The sequence below is a fragment of the Alosa alosa genome, chromosome 8 (genome assembly GCF_017589495.1).
Source record: "Alosa alosa isolate M-15738 ecotype Scorff River chromosome 8, AALO_Geno_1.1, whole genome shotgun sequence".
NCBI lineage: Eukaryota > Metazoa > Chordata > Actinopteri > Clupeiformes > Clupeidae > Alosa > Alosa alosa.
In genome coordinates, this window is record NC_063196.1 from 31,672,403 (window position 1) to 31,695,425 (window position 23,023).

At 43.5% G+C, this 23,023-nt stretch overlaps 1 protein-coding gene across 1 annotated transcript in view; it reads left to right on the plus strand.

Annotated features, from left to right (window-relative positions):
- mei4 (meiosis-specific, MEI4 homolog (S. cerevisiae)) overlaps nucleotides 1-12,601 on the plus strand; it is a 51,246-nt gene extending 38,645 nt beyond the window's left edge. Inside the window, exon 5 of the mRNA XM_048250749.1 lies at nucleotides 11,916-12,601. Coding sequence (XP_048106706.1) covers nucleotides 11,916-12,143 — 228 coding nt within the window. The 3' untranslated portion in view covers nucleotides 12,144-12,601. The remainder of the gene's footprint in view (nucleotides 1-11,915) is intronic.
- Nucleotides 12,602-23,023: the final 10,422 nt, after the last annotated feature.

The following is a 23,023-nucleotide window of genomic DNA, read 5'->3' on the forward strand; positions in this document are numbered from 1 at the left end:
CATTTCCTGTTACAATTTAAACGTTTTAATCGCTAACACTGTCTTGTTTGTAGAACTAATTTCTTCCGACACATATCAACTAATTTCTCAACTCACAGGACAAACTGCCGTTACTAGTTCTAAATGGATGGTTGCTACGGCCAAAGGCCAGTCGTTAGTTCTATCTCTCCCGTTGTCAGCGGCGATCCCAAGATTCTGATGAACTTTAGCTTTGAAACATCGCTATTTTACTTAGCCTGCTGTTATCCATCTAGCTAAAAGCCACCTCCGTCATATGCTACAATGTTGCAATGTTCTGAACGTCTGCATTTTACAGCTCGGATGCAACGTGACAGTTCATTTAAACTTCACAATGAGTTTGGCGAATTAATATACAAGTGTGATACGGCCAAAAAATGGATCTACTTCATAGGTGTGCAGATAACATACGGTTAATGGTCGTTCTAAATTACGTAGGACAATGGGAAATTCAACCAAGCAGTGGAATAAATCTCTATTAATTGGCCTAGTGATTTGGCAAAGTTCTTAATATCAGTATGTTTGTTCAGTCTTTCAATCCAGTCAAGTCTTTGTGTCTTTTGGAGAAATTATAAACCCAATGACATGCAATTGTAATTTTGCTCATGCCATAAAGTAACAAAAAAATTAAAAAATAAATAAAATTTGAAAATAAACAAATCTGAAGAACTGTATTGCATTTTGGGGCCCTATTACACCGTATCACACCGAGTCGTTTTGTATTAAAACGTATCGTTTTTCTGAATCGTATCGTAGCTGATGCATCTAGATATGTATCGAATCGTCTTATACACCCCTAATTATTGGCTTCGTAGTTCAAAGTCCACCAGCCAATGCACAGATCATCTCACATTTACATTTATTCATTTAGTAGACGCTTTTATCCAAAGCGACTTACATATGTCAACTATATTACAAGGATAATTTTCCTCAGAGTAACTTGGGGTTTAAGTGCTTTGCTTTAGGGCACAACGGTGGAAGCCAGGAAGTTCCTTACTGTATGCATTACGGCAGAATAAGACTGTTGGGCCTACTTGAGCTAGACAGACCCATTTGTAATTGTTATAGAGTTCCCTGGCAGATTAAAGGTATTGCTCAAATACCTCCACTAACATATCCCATCCTCACAGACATGATGAGGATGGGATATGTTAGTGGAGGTATTTGATATGCTGTATCATCTTCACTCCCAGTTTTAGCTTCTAAAAGCTATGCGCTCACAGTGAGCTTCTATGAAGATTCATAAAGTCCAGCTAAGTTAAAGTAATAGTTTACCATTCCTCCTGAATTGTGACTGAAAATATCTCTGATATATATTTCAGAATGTCAGAACTGGATAAGGCTGTCATCTGTATCAAGGGACTGTTCTGTTCTTACACTGAGTCAAAGATGCTATCAGCACCACCTCCAGGAATTGCGGTATCTGCCCAGTCCAGTATCTCTTCATCAGGTTGACATCAAATATTACATTGCAGTCCCGCAGAACAGCCCCAGCGACATTTGACAGAGAACCATATTAGTAGAAGGAATGCAACATTTGTCAGAGAACCATATTAGTAGAAGGAATGCGACATTTGTCAGAGAACCATATTAGTAGAAGGAATGCGACATTTGTCAGAGAACCATATTAGTACAAGGAATGGTTGTTTGTAAGAATTTTTGGTACCACTTTAAGGTAAGGGTACAAGAATTATCATGAATTCATCCATTAATTAATTCATGAATTATCTATTACTTAATTTCTTAATATCTCATGAATCATCAGGAATTCACATAAGTTCATAGTCTGTCATTTGTGACCTCATACATGAACAGTTCATCAACTAAAGCATTAAGGCCCATTCACACCAAGAACAATAATGATATAAATAAATATCGTTCTCGTTAATATGAATGACGACGTTCACACATAAACTATAACGATAACGACAAGAAGAACAATGTCGTTGGGGATCACTTTCAGAGGGATTTTCAGAACGATAAAAAGCTAATAGCCAATCAGAACCCATTGAATTTTAACCGTCACATTCATTAACACAAGGAGAGACTTTGTTTATTTGCAGTTCTCTACTGTAAACACATGTCATTTTTAAAACTCTTTAGTTGAGGGGCCACAGACATTATGAGCTCATGAGCAATTAACCTTAAATGAATCTAATCATGATGATCATGCTTAAGAAATCATAAATCATAATGATGTACCCATCGTACCTAATGTCTTAGTTGATGTGTTGTTCATGCATGAGGTCATGAATGAGAGACTATGAACTCATGTAAATTCCTGATGATTCATAAGATATAAAGGAATGAAGTAATGCATAAATCATGAATTAATTCATGCATGAATTCATGATAATTCATGTACCCTTACCGCAAAGTGTACCGAATTTTTTAATCAATGCTCGGTAAAAAAATATATGTAATATTGCGCTGGAAGAAGGCCAAGTTGTTTGAGAAGATGGCAGCACAACACAGATGGCGAACAGTACAAACAGTCCTTGATAGGTGGGTGAATCACTCTTTTCCCACATTCCTATTGGCACCGTCTTTCCCTATAACTAAAAAAAAGGCCTCTGTATTCCAAGGCTGTTTGAGTAGCAGATCCACATAATGGGAAGGAGCAACAATAGCAGCCGATGGGCTCTGTGCTGTGCTGGCCTGATTACTTATTAATGCACCAGATGAGGTGAGGTGCATTTGATCAAGCCTCGCCTTTCCTTAGGTCGGCATTAGGCCTAAATCTTTTGTTCTTCACCAAGGCTTTGTGTTTTGGTGCAGAGCTGATTAGGAGTAGCCAAGAAGAGGCCACATCCTCAAAGCTTACATAGCCGTGTTTCACAATCTGATGCGGTATTGTGTGCCGTACAGGCAGTGTAGTTTTTTATGGTATAGTTCAGTCACAGGCTTGATGCTGAACACTCCAGCGAGCTGCAGAGTGCAGGAATGTTTCAAATGGAAGATTCTCCCACATTTATGCTTACCATCAAGCTTTCTGTAGTGCCTTTGTGCTCCAGACCCCTGTAATCTTAGGGCAGCCGTGGCCCACTGGTTAGCACTCTGGACTTATAACCGAAGGGTTGCCGGTTCGAGCCCCGACCAGTGGGCCGCGGCTGAAGTGCCCTTGAGCAAGGCACCTAACCCCTCACTGCTCCCCGAGCGCCGCCGTTGAAGCAGGCAGCTCACTGCGCCGGGATTAGTGTGTGTTCACTGTGTGCTGTTTGTGTTTCACTAATTCAACGATTGGGTTAAATGCAGAGACCAAATTTCCCTCACGGGATCAAAAAAGTATATATACTTATATATACTTATGGACCCTTTCAAGAGAGTTCCATTATCAGCATCATAGTTGGCCCCACAAGATTTCCTTTTTAACATTCCATATGTTATCTTAATGCAGAGGAAGTAGATTGGGGCCCAAATAGAACGTTCAAGCATTGTTTTTGTTTACCTTGTTGAAAGGGTCTATACTTAATCTATGTTTGCAGGCAGGTGGAAACCCGCTGGGCATTACTGCCTGCAGCACCTCCTGCAGCGCCAACGGGGCAGCTGCAGGGTCATCGGCTGGGGGACCGCCACTCATTGATGTTTCGCTCGCTTTAACCCCAGAACACCTCCTGGTGGCGTAGCAGTGGCAAGCATGTCTCCCTGCCACCCCCTAGAGCCCGTTCTCACTGCTTTGACCCCCACCCCTTGTCTCTTGTCCTTAGCCACAGCGTGAAGCTTGCTTTTTCTGCCTCCTCAGTAAGGGCTTTAGATGTCCTGCGAAGCTTCTCCTCAGAAAGGCCCACATCCTGGAGCAGTCTGGTGAAAGCCCTGGCAGCCTACTCCCACAGTAGTCTACTCCTGGAGCAGTCTGGTGAAAGCCCTGGCAGCCTACTCCCACAGTAGTCTACTCCTGGAGCAGTCTGTTGAAAGCCCTGGCAGCCTACTCCCACAGTAGTCTACTCCTGGAGCAGTCTGTTGAAAGCCCTGGCAGCCTACTCCCACAGGGTAGATGTGAGCTGCCCATCCTGCTTCGCTGCACTCCGTCACCAGCTCTGCCTACTTTTCCCTCTTTTGCGCCTGTAAGCAGCAGACATTCCCTCCTCCCAGGGGACAGTCAGCTCTGTGAGCAAGACAGATTTGGCAGACAGGGACCAAAGTACGATGTCCGGGCGGAGAGATGTGGTGGTGATTTTGGTGGGGAATCGCAGCTGTTTGCTGTGCTGCAGACCCCTGTAGAGGGCTTACTGTGCCTCATTTGATTACTTAAGCTTGAATTAGATCTAAGGCATGCATTTTAATTAGGCTGTGTTCGTTCCAAGGCAAACTAACAAGGGCAAGCAAGAGTTTACACAGAAAAGTGGGAGACAAAAATCAAATATTAAGTACCAATAGAGTTTGAAAGTAAGTTGGAAAGCCACTGCTTCATCATGTGAGGTCTAGTCTAGTCTAGTCTAGTCCATCATGGTGGGCATGCTGAAGTGAAGACACTCACACAAGGCTTCTGTGCAGTTGATGTTTGGAAACTGGCAAAGGTACTAAGCAAGTACATTTAGGCTGGGTCCAAAACAGAAAATCCTGCCTTCTAAGATAGCATTTGGTGGCAACGAGGCATGTCCAAAACAAATATTACTATAAAATGCTCCCACTGATTAAAGTCTGCTGTCTATCCTGGAAACGGCGTTCTGTGTTGCTGTCTAACTAGGCCGTCTGAAACAAAGTTCATAGCTGCTACTTTGTTGCTTGTTACAGCAAGGGACTCGTTAGACAGTTGAAGGCATTGAGGCAGCAGGCTATGGCCTTCCGTTTCGGACACAGCCTTAGTGTTTCTTTTTAATGAGTTTTAAATAACATCCTCAAAATCAATTTGATGACACTAGTCATTCTCTCCATGCCTTCATTTTCTCTGTCTCTGCTACATCCTGCTGGCAAAGGAAAAATTAAATATTGTGTATATTAAGTGTAAGCTAACCCCCCCCCAAGACTCACTTTTATCGATTTGTGTCTGTCTAGACATGGAGTTGTAACATTAGATATTTCTTTGCTGGTGCGGTCAGGGAGCGGAGATTGTGCCACAGTTGGGAAATGAATATCTCCACCACAGAGGTCAGAAATGAGCCCGACCACCAATCTCCTGTGGAAGCTGTGAAGGTGTCTTTGTAAACAGCGTCTGTTTGGAGGTGGTCCACTTGCAGTGTACGGCTTATCTGTGACGCGGAAAAGGCTTTGCTGCAGCCTTAAACGTGAGCTTTACTTGTATGCAGCAGAGTCCCAGCTGTAGCTCTGCTGCCACTGCTGGGGGCAGGTCTACTGGTGCTGACCTATAGGGGAGGGGAGGCGTGAGGTCGGGGGTCGCGGTTGCTCGAGGGGGAGACTGTCCCTCCTGTACAGTGGGACACGTGAGATGCAGCAGTCCCCGAGTGCCGCGGTCCGGCTCTTGCACCACGGCCAGAGATGGATGTGGATTGGCAGCTGTTGCCATAGGAGCGGGTGGGGCCGGAAGCAGCCCGCCCTGTCTGTTTGTGGTGGGATGTGTGAAGAGGCCAGCTATGACAGACGACCAGCGTTATTTGTGGTTCTCACTACAAATAGATCTGGAGAAGGCAGTCATGCAAGCACCAATATAGTCTCTGTTCTCAGCCTATACTGTAGGTATGTACAGTGCATCCTGGGTCTCCTTCTGTAGCTACAGATAAAGCTTTCTTTTTATTTACTTTAAATGGAGTCTCCAGGGTGGTGGCCATTCACCAAAAGGCCAGATGCTCTTCAGTCTGTGGCATGTTTTCTCACACCACCCACCACATCACTTGTTTTTTTTCTAACTACCCTCTTATCTGTCTGCTCTCAAGAGATCAGCCTCCCTCAGCCCCCGAGGTGCTTCATCTGTCTAGAAATCTCTTTGTCTTCCGCACCGTGGAGGTGTCCTTTTCTTCTCCTTATCGCTCTCTCCTATCTTTTCCTGCTGGTCACACTGACACATAGTCCTGTGTGCTGATTGGTGAATGACACATAGTCCTGTGTGCTGATTGGTGAATAACACATAGTCCTGTGTGCTGATTGGTGAATGGTTTTGGGAATCTCTGTCCTTTCTCTCTCCTCTGTCCTTTCCTCTTTGTCTCTTTCACCCTGTCCTGTCTCTCCCCTCTGCTGCTTATACACCCAGTGCTGTTGCAATAACAGCAAGCAAGCAGCCGGAAGACATTTATCTCCGTTTCTGTGTACTTACCATAGCCTGTCTATGGTATCGACAAGCGAGGAGCTCTGTCAACACACCCGCTGTTTGAGGTTGCGGAAGTTGTTTGCCTCGGCCAAAGACTCGGCTGCCGGAGCTTTGAACATGACCTTTACATTAAAGAAGAATTGTGTTTTTATTCATTTGATTCGTTTGGCTTATTTGCTTATTCATTGTTTTTAACGCTGGTTTGTTTAATAGACCTAAGGCCGTTATATACTGACTATACGTATGATACAATACGCTCAGTATAGCCAGTATGTTGAGGGTGTTTTGTCGTATTGAATAAGAGCTGTTGTGAGTCAGCTGTTCAAATAGGATTTATGTAGTTTAATTAGTTTGGATTTAGGGGTTTTCATTAGAGGACATGGACTTCTACTGTGCATTACATCCTATAACCTCACATTGATTATGGATGAGGCCGTTAAGTTAGGCCAGCCTTGTGGATTGTTATGGAACAGCGCATGGGGCACTTCTGGTTATTCATGTCTGAGTCAGTAATCATGAGGCGGTGTGTGTGGCAGAGCAGCAGCACGCAGCCTCCAGTGTCCCTCTCCCACAGCATCTGACCCCCCACTCCTTTCACAATTTTTAGCCTTTCATAGCCCCTCTCTGGATTGCATTCAAAAGTCAGGTCCTCATTAAAGAACTCTCTCTCTCGCTCTCTCTTTCTTTTTTCTTTTTCTCTCTTTCTCTCTCTATCTCTCTCTCTTTCTCTCTCTCTTCCTCTGCTTCTCCCCTCTGTCCTGAAGTCTCTTGACAGTCTCACAGTCCGGGCCCAATCTAGCAGATGATTAAATCTCATTCAGAGTGCAGTTGATTATCTTGAGCTCTGGGTGGTGACAGTCTTGTGGGATGTGTGGATGGGTAAGCTATCTGACTGATCAGCCAGAAAAAAGAGGGTCCTTCTGAGGGATCGTCAAGGAACTGTGCCGTCGGAGAGCCGCTGAATGATTGATTTTGACAACCACTGATTTCAGAGTACTGAAAAACAAAACAGGCTTTCCTAATGAGTGCAACTTTTTTATGCCACAGCACATACACTTGACATCTTGACATATCTTACAATTTAATATTTTCAAATAATCAGCTTCAGAAGGTCTAGGCCTACATTATCTTAAATGTTAGTGTGTCAAATGCTGATTGAGCACTCACATAGTAAAGGATGGATCATACAGTCATTCACTGTGATTATGAGGTCATTTATAGTGTTTAAAGCTAGTTATTCCACTGCTTGGTTGAATTTCCCATTGTCCTGCATTATTTAGAACGTGCATTAACCGTATGTTATTTGCACACCTATGAAGTAGATCCAATTTGATGGCCGTATCACATATTAATTATTAATTATTAATAGGTTCATCAGAATCCTGGGATATGCCCACTTGACAACGGGAGAGACGGAACTAACAACTGGCCTTTGGCCGTATCAACCATCCATTTTGAACTAGTAACGGCAGTTTGTCCTGCAAGTTGAGAAATAGTTGATATGCAAGTTGATATGTGTCGGAAAGAAGTACTGTAGTTCTAAAAACAAGACAGTTTTAGTGATTAAAAAGTTTAAATTATAACAGGAAATGAACACAACGCCTGTGGCAACAGTGGAATATGCGGGATAATGCACTCCACAGTGCGTTAATGGCCCTTTACTGCACGTCAGGGCCGTTTTACTATCTCAAACGTGCATTAATTTCTGTGAACCGAAAGGCGTGTCGTCCATTGTCCCTTACTTGATGTCTACTAAGTTCGGGATGGTTCTGAGCCAATTGGAAAAATTAATGAGGCCCTTGCAGAATTCTGCCATCAGTGTAGTTAAACTAGACGTCCCTTTACACCTACTTTTTCTGTCTCTACTGTGTTGAATCATGTAGTACTAACATCATGAAAGGAGCCAAGTTCTTGAAGGCCAACTAAGTTCTTTTAATAAAAGCTAAACAACTTTCTCACTCACAGTAGTTTGGGCATACCGATTACCGTATTTTCCGGACTATAAGTCGTACTTTTTCTAGTTTGGCTGGTCCTGCGACTTATAGTCAGGTGCGACTTATATATGAAAAAAATATATAATTGAACATGTTTTTAAATGTTAATTTATATTAACTGACATGAACCCTACGTGAAACGCACTGAAACACACGTGCATACCTAAATCGTCAAATTATGGCCGGGATTCTATTTATAGCCGGGCCTCAGATTTGGACAAATAAAAGCCAGTATAATTTTATTTCAATTTAACTCATAAAAGAGCTCTTCCTAATATTTTATATTGTTGGTTGGTATTGTTGCCAATGAAAAGTCATTGTCTACACCATGAGTCTCCAACACGTTGCTCTCATTGCTCTCAAGCTACCAGTCGCATGCCGCCCCCTTCTGAGCTAGAGGCTGAAGCAGTAACCTACATTTAAACACGATTGTTGCTGCCAGGCATCAGCCTATGAATTTTATAAAAAGTAAATCACGCATAATTTATAATAAAATAACTACATTTAGGTTATCTTAGACCTCTTTGGCTATACGGAATAAGGTTTCCCTTGCAGCACAGCACACGTATGAATGAATGCAAGCACGGATACCTTATCTCGCAATAAGTGGATGGCAATCGAAATCCCGACACTACATGAAACTTAATAGTAAGCCATTAAATACCCCACAGATTTCAGTGGTCATCAGTCCCGATATTTAGCAATATAATCAAACAGTCCAAACGTAAATTAAATCTCAAATTGAACATCTGCTTTTGATGGCCTACCCATGCCGCTCCAAACGAAAAGTAGGCCTATGTCTCACAATAAAATGCAAGAAATAAAGGACTACATAGCTGACTCGAATACAAGCCATGGCCAAATAAAGGTGCTGTGCTTTGCGCAGCCTAAATTTGAGGATTTACGAGTCTCCTAAACATTCATCACCCGTTATCAGACAAGCATGAAAACATTTGAAAACAAAACTCACTGCCATGTAATATTTGCAATTAGCTTTGCTTTACAATTAGTGTCGGGCCCTTGTCAGCAGCCTTCAGCTTGCCTCTTGCCACTATTCACTCATTCGTCTTCAGTAACATTCCCTGTAGAATTCTCAATATTTTTGGCCTCAATGTGTCCAGTTACATAGTCTGTCTGTTCTTGGTCTTGGATTTTGTGAAATATATTTCTAAATATCACCTGCTTGCAGCAGCTTCGGTCTGCACTTCCTTTTAAAACAGCATCGTTTCTCTCTCCAGCATTTAATCTGCTGCCGACTTGTCTCTCCACATCGTCCAAAATGCTTGATTGCATTGCATTCTCCACATTTTTAGCTAAATTCAGCATTTTTGTTCAGTCGGGCCTATAGGCCTATCGCCTGCTTGCTTCGGTCACCTTCTTTTAAAACTGCATCTTTTTCTCTCTTGTGAGCATTTAATCTGCTGCCAGCTTGTGACTCCACATTGCCCAAAATGCTTGATTGCATTGTATTCTCCACATTTTAGATACATTTTGGTCTACCACATGGCATTTTCTTTCAGTGGATCTTTTGCTTTGCAATTACCTGCCCTCCTCTTGGCTGCCTTCACTCCTTCGTCTTCATTAACATGAATCTTTTTGGCCTCAAAAATCCATTGACATAGTCTCTGTTTTTGGTTTTGGATTTTGTGAAATACATTTCTAAATAAATGCGACTTATAGTCCGGTGCGACTTATATATGTTTTTTTCCTGCTCATGACGCATTTTTTGACTGATGCGACTTATACTCAGGAGCGACTTATAGTCCGGAAAATACGGTACTTGGATTTGTAAACTATTGTCCTTTGAGGCAATTTTTACATCCAATTTTTTCATCAAGTGTGGGCAAGTATTAGGTAATATCACCTTGGCAGACTTTGAAATATGTTTGTTTGAGGATATTGTACATTATCAGGCACAAGAAGAAGAAGAAGAAGAAGAAGAAGAAGAAGAAGAATTCAGTTCCTTCCCTTTCCGTTTGTGAGAATTTCATGGTTCACGTTGTCCGTTTGTTGTGGTGGTGGAACTGCTTGTCTCCTCAGGATGGATGGTCATGTTGCTAATACCATTAGAAGACTATGCTGTCGTATTTTAACAAAGATAAATGTCTGTAAGGATACAGAACCCCACCATCACTAGTTTAAGACTACAAAACTACAGATTTACATTGGACCTTATAGTGGAGCCTTGTGGCTTCATCCCTTATCAACAACAAGACTAAATCCCAAGCATCTGGATTTTTCCCTCAAAAGCTTTGCTTTCGTCATTGGTGAAATTCACATTGCTTTTCATGGTCGGACCCACAGTCAAGCACCTGCATTTTAAAACGAGTTATCTGTCATTTTATTTGATACAGCATCTAAAATATGCTTGAGATCCATGCTAATGCTAAAAATAACATGCTCGGCATACAACACCTTTTATAGCGTCTGCTATATGGCTGTAGCCCAGAGAGCGCATGAGTGATCTCCCACAGTCAGGAGCAGTTGGGTGACGTTTCTGTCACATCGAGTCACTCAGTTCTGTAAAGCACGGTGGGACAGGGCCGCACATGTCACAGCCACCTGCTTGTCCACACACACACACACACACACACACACACACACACACACACACACACACACACACACACACACACACACACAGAGACACCCACACACACACACACACACACACACACACAGAGACACACACACACACACAGAGACACACACACACACACACACACACACACACACACACACACACACACACACACAGACACACACACACACACACACACACACACACACACAGACACTCCACACACACACACACACACACACACACACACACAGACAGACACACACACACACACACACACACACACACACACACACACACACACACACAGAGACAGACACACACACACACACAGACACACACACACACACACACACACACACACACACACACACACACACACACACACACACACACACACACAGAGACACTCACACACAGACCAACACACACACAAGTGCGCACCACCACAAACTGTAGACTACAAACACTACAAATACTTGAAGCGGTGTCACCATGGTCTCTCCTGTTTTGGAATGGCATTGCATAGGCAGCCTCACCAGGGAGTTTACCTTTACACCTGACATTCATTGCCCTTCGCTACAAAATAAAGGTGTCGTGTTGTAAATTAATGTGTAGTTGCATAAGGGCGGCAGTGTTGTTGCTGCTGGTACAGTCTACCCCCCCCCATCATGCCCGTGGATCCGGAGCCTATTAAAAATGCAGAAGATGTAGCTTCTACATGACGCTCACCAAGTTATTCATCACCCCTGAAGATGCTCATAAAATGGATCCCCGCCACTGCTAGCCGCCTCTCTGTCGGTTTTCAGCACACGTGGACTGATCGGATATTAACGAAGGAGCCCTGTGGTGCCCTTTAGCAGGTTGTTTTATAAGTCATGTGTTATTTCATTCAAGTCATGAACTCCAGTGTTCAAGTCTGAGTCGTAGGAACATGGCGTGATGTATGACATGAAGCAGTAACACTCCATTGCACTAATATTAATACTAAAAATAATTTAGATGTTAAAATCCTATACCAAATAATATTCTAATGACATATTACAATTATAGCCTAATGTGTGCATGTTTGTGTGCATATGTGTGTGTGTGTGTGTGTGTGTGCGCCTCTCTATTTCAGGAAACGGCGAGTGGGAGGGCGGCGCGGCTGGAGGTGGGACGCTACGAGAACTCCTTCTACCTCCTCTGGGTCCTGGAGCAGGTCCTGAGGGATGCAGGCGCCCCGGATCTCAGGGAGGCCCAGGCCCAGCTGGAGAGGCAAGTGCTGCGTCTGGCTGACGAGTACCCACTCTTCAGCCTCTACCTGTGGAGAATCGGAGCCCTGCTCAAGCCGGAGGTCTCCACATGAAAGACGTCAAAGCCTGCCGTGGACTGATGCCAGGTACCACCTACGTTCCATTACTCTTCAGACCAAAGGACTGATCAACAGACTGATGCATGTTTGCTGATATGGCCAGATTATCAAGCAAGGGTGCCAGTTGACATATCAGATTATAGAGTTTGATGCAGTTTGTTTGGGAGGCCCAGTCTTCCCTACAATTGTGTGTTGACAGACTGTGCTTTTACAGTGGAGATAACTCGGTCAGCTAGTGTGGAGCACTTTGGTAAACAGTCCTAAGTGTCTTTGTAAGAGAATACATTTGCAGCAATTGTCATACAGAACATGCATGCATGCTCCTTGATCAATTGTTTGTTTGTTTGTTTTTTCATTTTGTCAAACCAGTAATCAGACAACCAGCCAGGTTGAACTAGATATTTGTATTTTAAATAGATTGCATTTCTTTTGGAATAAATGCTTCCTTTTTACATTTTTAGATGTATTAGTTCTTATCAAAATGATGTGCCTTTATCTATTGTTGATTTGCAAATATACAGTGCATTCAGGAAGTAATCAGACCTTTTCACTTTTCATCTCATAATTTTCATTAGGGTCACTTGGTAAACCTCATTACATTTTTTTTCCCATTCAAATGCAGACATTCTGCCTCCTGAAAAAAAAAGATTACTTGCCAATCAGCTGTCAATGAAATGAGTTTCACTGCGGTCTAATATCATGTTATCATGGGACTTTTCACGTAGCAATCTAATAAGGGAAAACGATGCTTAAAAGAAGCTTGAGTTGAGCACCCAACCAAGTTCATAGGCCAGCAGTTAGCTACAGAGCAGTAGCCTTGTTCTCCAGCATCCAGGTCTGGCTGCCTGTGCCTTTCCTCTGTGGCCTCCAGTGGGAGGTTCTGGCATTTATGGCTGACATTTGCACATTTAAAGTAGAGCGTATGTAGCCCATGTGTGCTCTCGCCCATGTGTGCTCTCGCCCGTGCACATTTAAAGTAGAGCGTATGTAGCCAATGTGTGCTCTCGCCCGTGTGCTCTACCCCTCACTCCTTTTCTCACTTTTAGCAAGAAGGTCACTTTCTATTATTTATTGCGGCCGGGATCATGACATGTTCGCTTATCACCTCCTGTCAGCAGTCAGTGTTCCTGAGGTGCCGTGTCGCCTGGGCGTGTCCCGCTCACAACTACACCGTCACCTCCACCCCCACCACCATCCCCACCCAACCCCACCCTGTGCCGCCTGCTGCTCATGATCTCAGTACTCCCTCGGTGGAGTGGAGGGACTGGGGATGAGGCATCCTCTCTCGCTTCTCACTCCCTCTCTCCATCTTCTAGCTCCCCATGAAACCTCCCCCCTAAATGATGGAGTAGGCGAGCCAGCCATGATGATGTGTGCCGTCCAGAACGCTGAAGCTTTTTTTTTCCCTTTTTTTTTTTTTTTTTTCTGCCATGGTAACAGCAGTGAGCGAGGGTCCCTCAGGACAGCCATGGATCTGAGTGCTGGCGTGCGTCATGAATTACTGACGAGTGAGTACTCCCCGCCCACCACACCACTGCCACCATCAGCACCACCACCGACCTCCTTTCTCTCCTTGTCGGTTCTGGCTGCGTGAGCCACTGATAGCCATCGCGCTCGTGCCTCCTCTGCCCGGGGAGCTGGCCTCTCCTGCCTCGCCTCCCTCCGCTGCCGATCTCTACATCTTTCATATCCTGTTGTTGCGTCGCGAGGGCCAGAGAGCGGAGTGGTGCAGCCCATGGAAGGGAAGGAGAATGAGAGGATGGCCAGAACGCAAACAGGAGAGAGAATGGTGGGGGCCATCTGCGTGCCCAGACATCATGATGCACTGTGGATCTCATTTTGTATGAAGATGGAGAAGGAGGGTGTGCTAGGGGTGACGAGGAGGGATGCGTGCATTGCTGCCGCTAAGATGCTTGTGAGAGCCCCCCACAGGGGTAGTCTTAAAACCAGAGAGTGGACCACATGGTCTTTGTGACCTTTAAAACATAAATGCTGGCATGTTACAGTTGAGCAGTCTTCATCCTTGTGGAAAATCTCAAATTATTCAGTTGATTTGGTTAACTGCAACAAAATAGCTAAGGGAGGGAAAATGAGGAATAACAAGATTTTTAACAGATTTTTTGCTCAAAATCTTTGAGCCATGCCTGTGAGCATTCTTTCCCCGAATTCGCATATTTGTAGAGATTTGTTCTTCCCCCATGACACATTTATGTTACTTATTTATGAATCATTTATGTTACATGGTCTGGTGAACAGATCACCACATCAGACACCATATTAGGTGCTGAACAATCTGTGTCTGTGTGCTCTCATAGCTCCCTCTCCACAAGTGCAGTGTATAGTGCGGAATTAGAATGTGTGCGGCATGATTTTCAAAGGACTGTAAGAAATGGGAAAAGAAGTCACATTGGTCACCATTAGATGATATTGGGGGATGTTAGATTATGTTTGAGATTGGGGTTTGTAGTTCACCGTGTAAGGAAGGAAAGTGCTCTGTGCTCTTTTAATTAATACCAAAGGGGTGTAGACGCCATCTGTGGTTTGGCTGTATGGTTAGGGAGCAGCCAACACTCTTGACTGGACTGCATGGCCCCCACAGGCTTCTCTTGTGCGCTTGATGATGCCTTTTGTGCTGGACTTCTGAGAGCATTCTGTTTGTCAAGGGCAGTGGCATAACATGAGTGTCGGTATTTGATTTAGGGTGACTTGCGATGATTATGCGGCACCCTTGGGATGATTCGGAAATGCCTCAGTGGAAGAAAAGATGTAGGAGCAGAGGAAATCTAAGTTGCACACTTTAAAGCAGTGTTTCCCAGACTGTGCTCTGCGGCACACTCGTGTCCCATGAGGGCTGCTTAGGTGTGCTGCAGCAGGACTAATTAACAGTTTGCGCACAAATTCTAGGCTATTGAAATCTCATTAATGAAATAGCTTCTAAGTCAAACTGTATTTAATCTGCATAATGTTTTGACTCATTGGACACATTTGTCCATCTTTCTTGATTCCATTTACATCACTCAAGGAATGTTACACTCACGTGTCGTGCAGCCAATCACACACCTCAAACACAGCACAACAACATCGCTACACTCAGCTACACTCTGTAGCAATCGTTGCGTCATGCTGTATAGCTGAGAGACATCGCTACCCTCTGTAGCAATCGCTGCGTCATGCTGTATAGCTGAGAGACATCGCTACCCTCTGTAGCAATCGCTGCGTCATGCTGTATAGCTGAGAGACATCGCTACCCTCTGTAGCAATCGCTGCGTCATGCTGTATAGCTGAAAGACATCGGCAAAAACTGTAGGGATACTTGAAGGATGTGTGACCATGAACTTGACCCACCCCATTTTGTTGCGCTGGACAGAAAAAAGAAAATTCAATTTGGGTAACGGACAGACACGGGGTTCACTCGCATGCTGTAGCTTCCCTACATTATGTGTCAAAATTATTATTTTTTCTTGGCAGGGGGCAATTAACAACAAGCAACTTATGTTGTGGCTTTTTTACAGTTTCTACAGTTTACATTTCTCAGATCAGAATTTAAATTCTCAAAACTGTTTGTTCAAACTCCATATCATTTTATCACTTGTGCACATCATTAAAGCAGTTTTTCCTCAGCTTGAACAAATCGCAATGCTTTACTACATCCATGCAACTGATTTTGTTCAAATGTCTGCTATTTTTTTTATTTTTAATTGCTAATGTCATGACCTATATTGGTTCCCTGCTGAATAGCAGGTAATCCACTATGCTGTGCAGTTTGCTTTAATTGTTTTTAAAAAATGCACTAACTGTTAATATAGTGCATACATATATATATATATATATATATACTGTATATATATATGCAAATGTTAATGATGATGATTTGAGAAATGTACCAAAGCGACTGAAAAAAACTGTAATATTGTGGTGTGCTGTGAGATTTTCTAATAGTAAATGGTGTGCCGCCATAGAAAATGTCTGGGAAACATTGCTCTGAAGATTTTAGCAAGTCACAGGTCGGAGCTTGTGAATGGCAGTTAATGCATTTGAAATAGCACACCTGACTCTCACCTGGCTTTTGAGGTGATAAATTGGGCAAATTAATATTGCTATGTAAAGTTCCATTTCAGTAACATGAATTGGCTGTGCTCTGGAAAATTCTAGAAAGCTCTAGAAATGTAACTTTATGGCTTTATGGCATCATGGCTCATAAAGTTAAGCAGTAGGCCCCAAGAGGCCGTAGGAGTACAGACAGTGATTTTAGTCAAAAACAAAGTAACTACCATCACTATAGTAACTCAATGGCACCCACATATCATAGTTTAGCTTTGTATTGCTTGTGTTCCCTCTCTGAAAATAGACAAACAGTATTATAATGTAATGGAGATGGTACACTGAGTCCATCCCTTCAATCTGAAAGGCAAAGTGAGTCTATCCTTATTGGAACCACCAATCACCCTCTAGTCAATATTTTCTTACTGCAATGGCAACTAAAGCCCAGAGGACAACAGGGTAGAAGGATCACATTCTCAAATCCCTCACGAACCCCCCGAAAAGATGACAGACACGTCAATATGAAATGATGTAATCACTCAGATTCTCAGTTGTTCTTTTTTGTCCTTTAAACACATCGCTTTTCTCCTGACACTATTGGTCTGCTAATATTACTGTTGCTAACAGAAGGACATGTGGTGTCAGAGGACAGTTGAGCTGACACTCCTACTGCAGCAACACAGATCCGTTATCACCCAGTTGAGCGATTTTGATGGCTCAGCAGGTTTGGCCCCACTGTAGCCGCTCGGGGGCACTGTGAAATGACACAAACGCTGACCTTCTCCCCAACTCAGATCAGCTGACCTCAATGTATGGTTCTGCAGCTGCGATCTCATGTGAAGGTCAGACACAAAGCCTGTTTTTCTTTTTTGCATGCATGCATGCTGTCTAGCTGACAGAGGCCCTCCTGTCCTGACTCTGAGTGTCGACTTATCCCTATCTGTGCTGTCAGAGCACCAATGAATCAAGATGATGTGACTATTTCTTAGTATATATATGCAAGAACTTGAGGAAAGTAATGGACTGTTACAGATTACTCCAGAATAAGGACTCAGATATACTGTAGCCAGCTGCTTTGACAATCACACCATGAGGCCTGTAGCTGTCTCCTGGCATAATTAAACAGCCATTAATCAAGTGGGCCTCACATAGTAATTAGTGAGACAGTGTTTTCATCCTCAAAATCCTAAACCATAAAAACAAAATATTACAATAGCAATGGGCGCTATGTACTGCATCTCTTTCAGCAGTAAACATCATGGCAGTTCCAACGCTCCCAGTGAAAACTTGATAACAATAGCTGTGAACTCCAGCATTAACCAATTATCTGAACCCTCATTTGGGGTGAATGATACATTATGTACGGCATTAATCAAGCTGTCAAGTGAAACACAGCGCGAGCATGTCTGGCACTCTTCCCTCCCCTGTGTGCGAAGCACCGGGCCTCAGCGAAGGCCGCTGCTCTTCCTCTCGGACAGGAAATCCTGTCTCAGTGTGTCTGTGTCCACCTGCCAAGTACTGTAGAACAGAAGGTGACAAAAAAGATGATTAATGCCATGCTGCTCCATACATCTCCGGTGCTGGGGATTTGGCAGCTGTCCTAGACAGAAACATCTGTAAGGACATTCCTCCACATGGGTCAGACTTCACACTCAGTGCTGGCCTCCGCTTTGTATGAGGTGAGAGGTGGTGAATTATGGACAGAGGACATGCCACTGTCGATGTGGCTGTATTTCCTCTGTTTGGCATTTTATCCATTTCTGTTGAGTGGATTGGTGATTGCTTCAGTTGACGGAACCAGTGGGTGCTCTCTCATGTGGAATTTATGTGTGGTCATCATCATCATCGACTTCGTCCTGACACCTACAGTATTTCACATTTGACAAGGTGATGTCCATAATGTGGTTAGTGCCGACATAAAGCCACGTAGTAGCGTGTAGTGGTATTTGAATTTTCCCGGCGGCACCTCAGAATCCAAAAAAGATTCTGACGATACTGAAGCTTGTGCAAACTTCCTGGAAACACCAGAGCATTGTAATGTCTGCTGCTTTGATGGGAAAACAACGGCAGTGCATTTGGCCTGGGTTTAGTCACATCGCTTCACATTTCATCGAGACCACCGTCTCCCTTCTCAAACATGCAGGAGGACCGCGGCGCTGCCACAGTGACACTGACAATAGCTCCAGGGGACACGCCTCTGTTTGGACAACTCAGACAGGCAGTCGAACAGGAGGCATGGTTGGCCTCGTCCGCTGCCCAGTGCCCACTCATGGGTCGCGGAAGAGGTGCATCGCCCTCTCTCTCAGAGGTCACAGCAGCCCCAGGCCCGTCCATATGTGCAGGGGCGTACAGGGACAGGTTACTGCCTTGTCCTTGATCAGTAGCGTTTTCAGCTGTGTGTGTGTGTGTGTGTGTGTGTGTGTGTGTGTGTGTGTGTGTGTGTGTGCTTGGGAGTAAATACGTAAGAGTGTCATGGGTAAGGTGACATCCTGACAGGAGGTGTCACCACAATGCTGGAGTTATGCCTGGTGGTGTCTTGTGAAGAAAATCTTGAGGGTGCCCTTGCTGTGTGGCTGTCAAGATGCTTTTCAGATTTATTTAACAACAAGAGGGAACCTTTGTACTTAAGACAAAAATCTCTCCCATGGTGAATTGGTTAGCAGTAAATAAACCGGATGGGAAGACAGACAGATAGAGGGTGGTTTTTAGATTTTAACTGCAGGTAGCAAAAATCATAGTGTCCTCAGCCAGGGATTTTCAAGTGATTCTGAATAAGGAATAAACCTGAGGACCACCACTGAATAGAACAAAGTGAATCCCACAGTGAAACTACATTATTGAATGCATGGTCAGGGGCCACCAGCAAAGCCATCACAGACTGGGCTGTGGACCAGGGGGTGAAAACCCCTGTCCTAGACTGTAGGCCTATAAGCTTGCCTATAAGCTTGCCTATCAGCCATCATCTATGATTCTGTGAAGACAATGTAAAACATGATCACAAGCTTGTTGTTATAGCATATGACTGCAGTTTGTGTTTGATTTGTTTATACAAGCCGTGTATGCATGTGCTGCTACAAATTAATATAGTTTTACAGTGACATAGATTGTTTGAATACAATCTCTAAATGTAATAGTTTGACTGGTTTTCATAGATAATAAGATTGAATATTGAATGCTGAATATTGATTGTGATTTTCACAATGTTGACTTTTACAGCTTACACTGTAAACACACTTTCTAATTCAAGTTGAAATAAGTATAAGTATATAAGTATATATACTCTTTTGATCCCTTGAGGGAAATTTGGTCTCTGCATTTATCCCAATCAGTGAATTAGTGAAACACACTCAGCACACAGTGAACACACAGTGAGGTGAAGCACACACTAATCCCGGCGCAGTGAGCTGCCTGCAACCACAGCGGCGCTCGGGGAGCAGTGAGGGCTTAGGTGCCTTGCACAAGGGCACTTCAGCCGTGCCTACTGGTCGGGGTTCGAACCGGCAACCCTCCGGTCACAAGTCCGAAGCGCTAACCAGTAGGCCACGGCTGCCCAAATGTCACTGTGTCACTTCTGTGACGGTCGAAGAAAAACGAAAAATAAAACATTTTATTTAAAATCATAGACAAACAAGCACGGTGCTGTATCCACACAAAACCACATCCACAAAGCCGAGTAGAAGCAAGGAAAGGAAAGGGGAAAATATATGGAACAAATATGGGAATGTTCACTCCCTTTTCCATACACCATGGCATGGCTGGCCACTGAGGGCTCCACGCCTGATACTCTTAAGTCAGTGCACATCATACTCAAGACGTTTCTGTCTTCAATTTCATTGGCCATACTTGTGAGTGTGCATGATATATTAGTGTGTGTTATATCTGAATAAATACAAGAGCTCTCTGCCATCAACTAACAACAAGATGAAGGTTATTGTGTTTCATTACATTGTGAGGGCATGTTGGTTTAGCCCTTCATTATGGAATTCCATAGCCATTAAAACTGATCCTCAAAGGAACACAATGCAGTTATTTTGCCTTAGAATCCTAAAGGCTTCCCAAAAGATTCCCAACTTACAAACTGGCAATAAACCGCATCGGCAGTCAGGTAACAATGTATGTAGGACAGCCTTTGCTGTTCAGAAACTGCTGTTTACCACAGCCACTTTGATTTCGAAACTTAACAGTCATCCCCTGTCATTGGCCCGTCCTTTCTGCTGTTTTAGAGAATTATGACTAGTATCTACTAAATAACAGAAAAATTCACTTAAAGGACAACAATATAAAAAGGCTGTTGAAGTCTAGAAAAAAGGCAGAAAGGCTGTTTCATAAACATCCAACAACAGAAAATCTCATCAGATTGAAACTTTGATAAGTTCAAGCACGCAGGACCATCAGTCAAAAAAAGATACACAGCTGGAGGAGTTTTGCATCAAATTTTACATTAGATACACCTTTGAAGAAGATCTGGAACTTGATTAGAAAGATGAAGGGCAAGGGAAGTGGATTATTAATAAAACATCTTAATTGTCAAGGTAATCTATTAACCAGAAACCCAGAAATAGCATCTAACAATATACCATGTTCAAATAATTTAGCAAAATGACAATATTTCAATGTCAAATTTAGTGCTTGAAGTGCTGGCATTGCTTTCAACACCCCTTCTTCACTCCATCCCTTTCACTTTGTCAAGGCTACTCATCTGTCATTTACGTGTTTTTTAGCAATCTCAGAGGTCCTAGATGGACTCTCTCAAAGTCAATCGGCACAGATAGAGTAGGAGGTAGGGAGAGAAAAATGTCCTTGTGTGGTAGGGTAGGGTATGTCAGACAATGTTCTCCATTTGTTGACAGAGTTGGAAATAGTCATTTGTAGGGCCAGCATCTCAAGCCTTAGGGCTTTATAGTGAGGCTGAGCATTAATGTTTTGGTGTACTCAACTGCCCTCTCTCTCTCTCTCTCTCTCTCTCTCTCTCTCATCTCTCTCTCTCTCTCATCTCTCTCTCCTCCCTCCCTCTCCTCTCTCTCTCTCCTCCCTCCCTCTCCTCTCTCTCTCTCTCTCTCTCTCTCTGATGATCAAATCAGCGTGATATGTGTAATTTACTGCACTTCGGTGCAAATTGAGTTCTAGTCATTGGTTCTAGTTTAGCATGTTTTTGCATCACAGGGAGGTGACAGGATTATTGTTCCAGCAGCACCATAAAGGTGAATTATGTCCCAGCATGCAGCAGACTTACCCAGCATGGAGCGATAGGAGGCCGAGAGGGTGTGTGTGTGTGTGTGGGGGGAGGGTCATAGCTCTGTGGGTCCATGGGCATCGCTGCTTGGGTGGGCAGCATCAGTGGCCTTAAGGAGGTAACAGCCAGCCACAAATATTAGGGGAGTCATAGGAAGAGGCTCATGCTTCCTAGCATTCTCAAAGTCAAAGTCAGATTTATTTTTATAGCACATTACTAAACATAATCGTCATTCAGTGTGCTTTACACCAGTGGTTCTTAAACTTTTTGTCTGGCAACCCCACAAAAAAGTATGACGAGGTCTGGCGACCCCACTTTCACCAAACCCATTCTAAGTCCTTACTTAGATACCCCCCTCAAACGTTAACAACTAAATCAAGCAAAACCTAGAAAGCAAAGTCATTTGTTTTATTTACTCCATATGAACAAGAACCGAGAAAACCAAACAATCACGATTAAACAAGTGTAGCTGCCGCCATATCAGATCAGAGCGCTATGTGCGTAGCACACGCACACACAAGCACGCACACACACATAGCCTGCAGCATTAGGCCTACAACGTTACATTAATTATATTTATGGTGATAACAATAACAATATTTTTTTATTTCCCTTTTCTGGTTTACTATCTTTAACAATTTCAATGGGAAGGGTGGGCATGCTTCCGTGAACATAGCAAGTTAATTCTAGGAGGAATGCTGCATACGGCGACACAGAGATTTGCTGAGCCGACATCTGTATTTTGAGATGTCGTTTCATTTTGACAGGTTTTAAGCTCTCATTCGCCAGAACATCGCCGCAAATCACACATTGTGGGTGGTCGAGGTTATCTTTAACTTGGCAAGTGAATCCATATTTCAGAAATTCTTTCTGATAAAGCCGACGCGCCTTTTTTATTCTCACCGGCCTGTAGACTTGTCCCATCTGAGGATCACGGAGTAGACGCACTGGTAGATGGCACTTCCGAGCTTTTGTTCAATTTTTTAAGCAGCCACCTGTCCATTTTGGCTAGTAGGCTACCTATGTCTTTTGTTTTGTTTTACTTAAAATAGCGGGAACAAGTTGAGTTTGCGAAGTGGAGCAGATAGTTACATTGTTTCTATCAGCGGACCAGTAGCCCATAGGCTGAACCAGATCTCGTTGAAAGACGAAAACATTTCTCTCTCTTCTCTTAACTGCGTGTAAATAAGAAAAAGGCCAATATTATTTCCCTTTGTTTCACCTAATAATAATTTCAGACTGAATACAGAAAATAATTGGCGACCCCACGGAAGTTTTTGGCGACCCCTAGTTTAAGAATCACTGCTTTACACAGACAGAACACACAATGAGAATAAAATGAAAACCCCCCAACACATAGACAGAGCAAACACATAAAATGGAAATAACCCTTTCTGATCATGATGCTCTCTGCTTTGGGGCCAGTGATTCACTTGTCCAAACCATCTGAAACGAGATTTCCGTCTTGGAACACGACACTCTAATGGCAGTTATTTTTTTGAAATCATCATTTTAGAATTAAGAACAAGTTTGTGTGCCTGAGTGAGCCTGACATGACGGGCCTCTGATCAGATCTGGCTCTTGTGATCAGTTTTGTCTT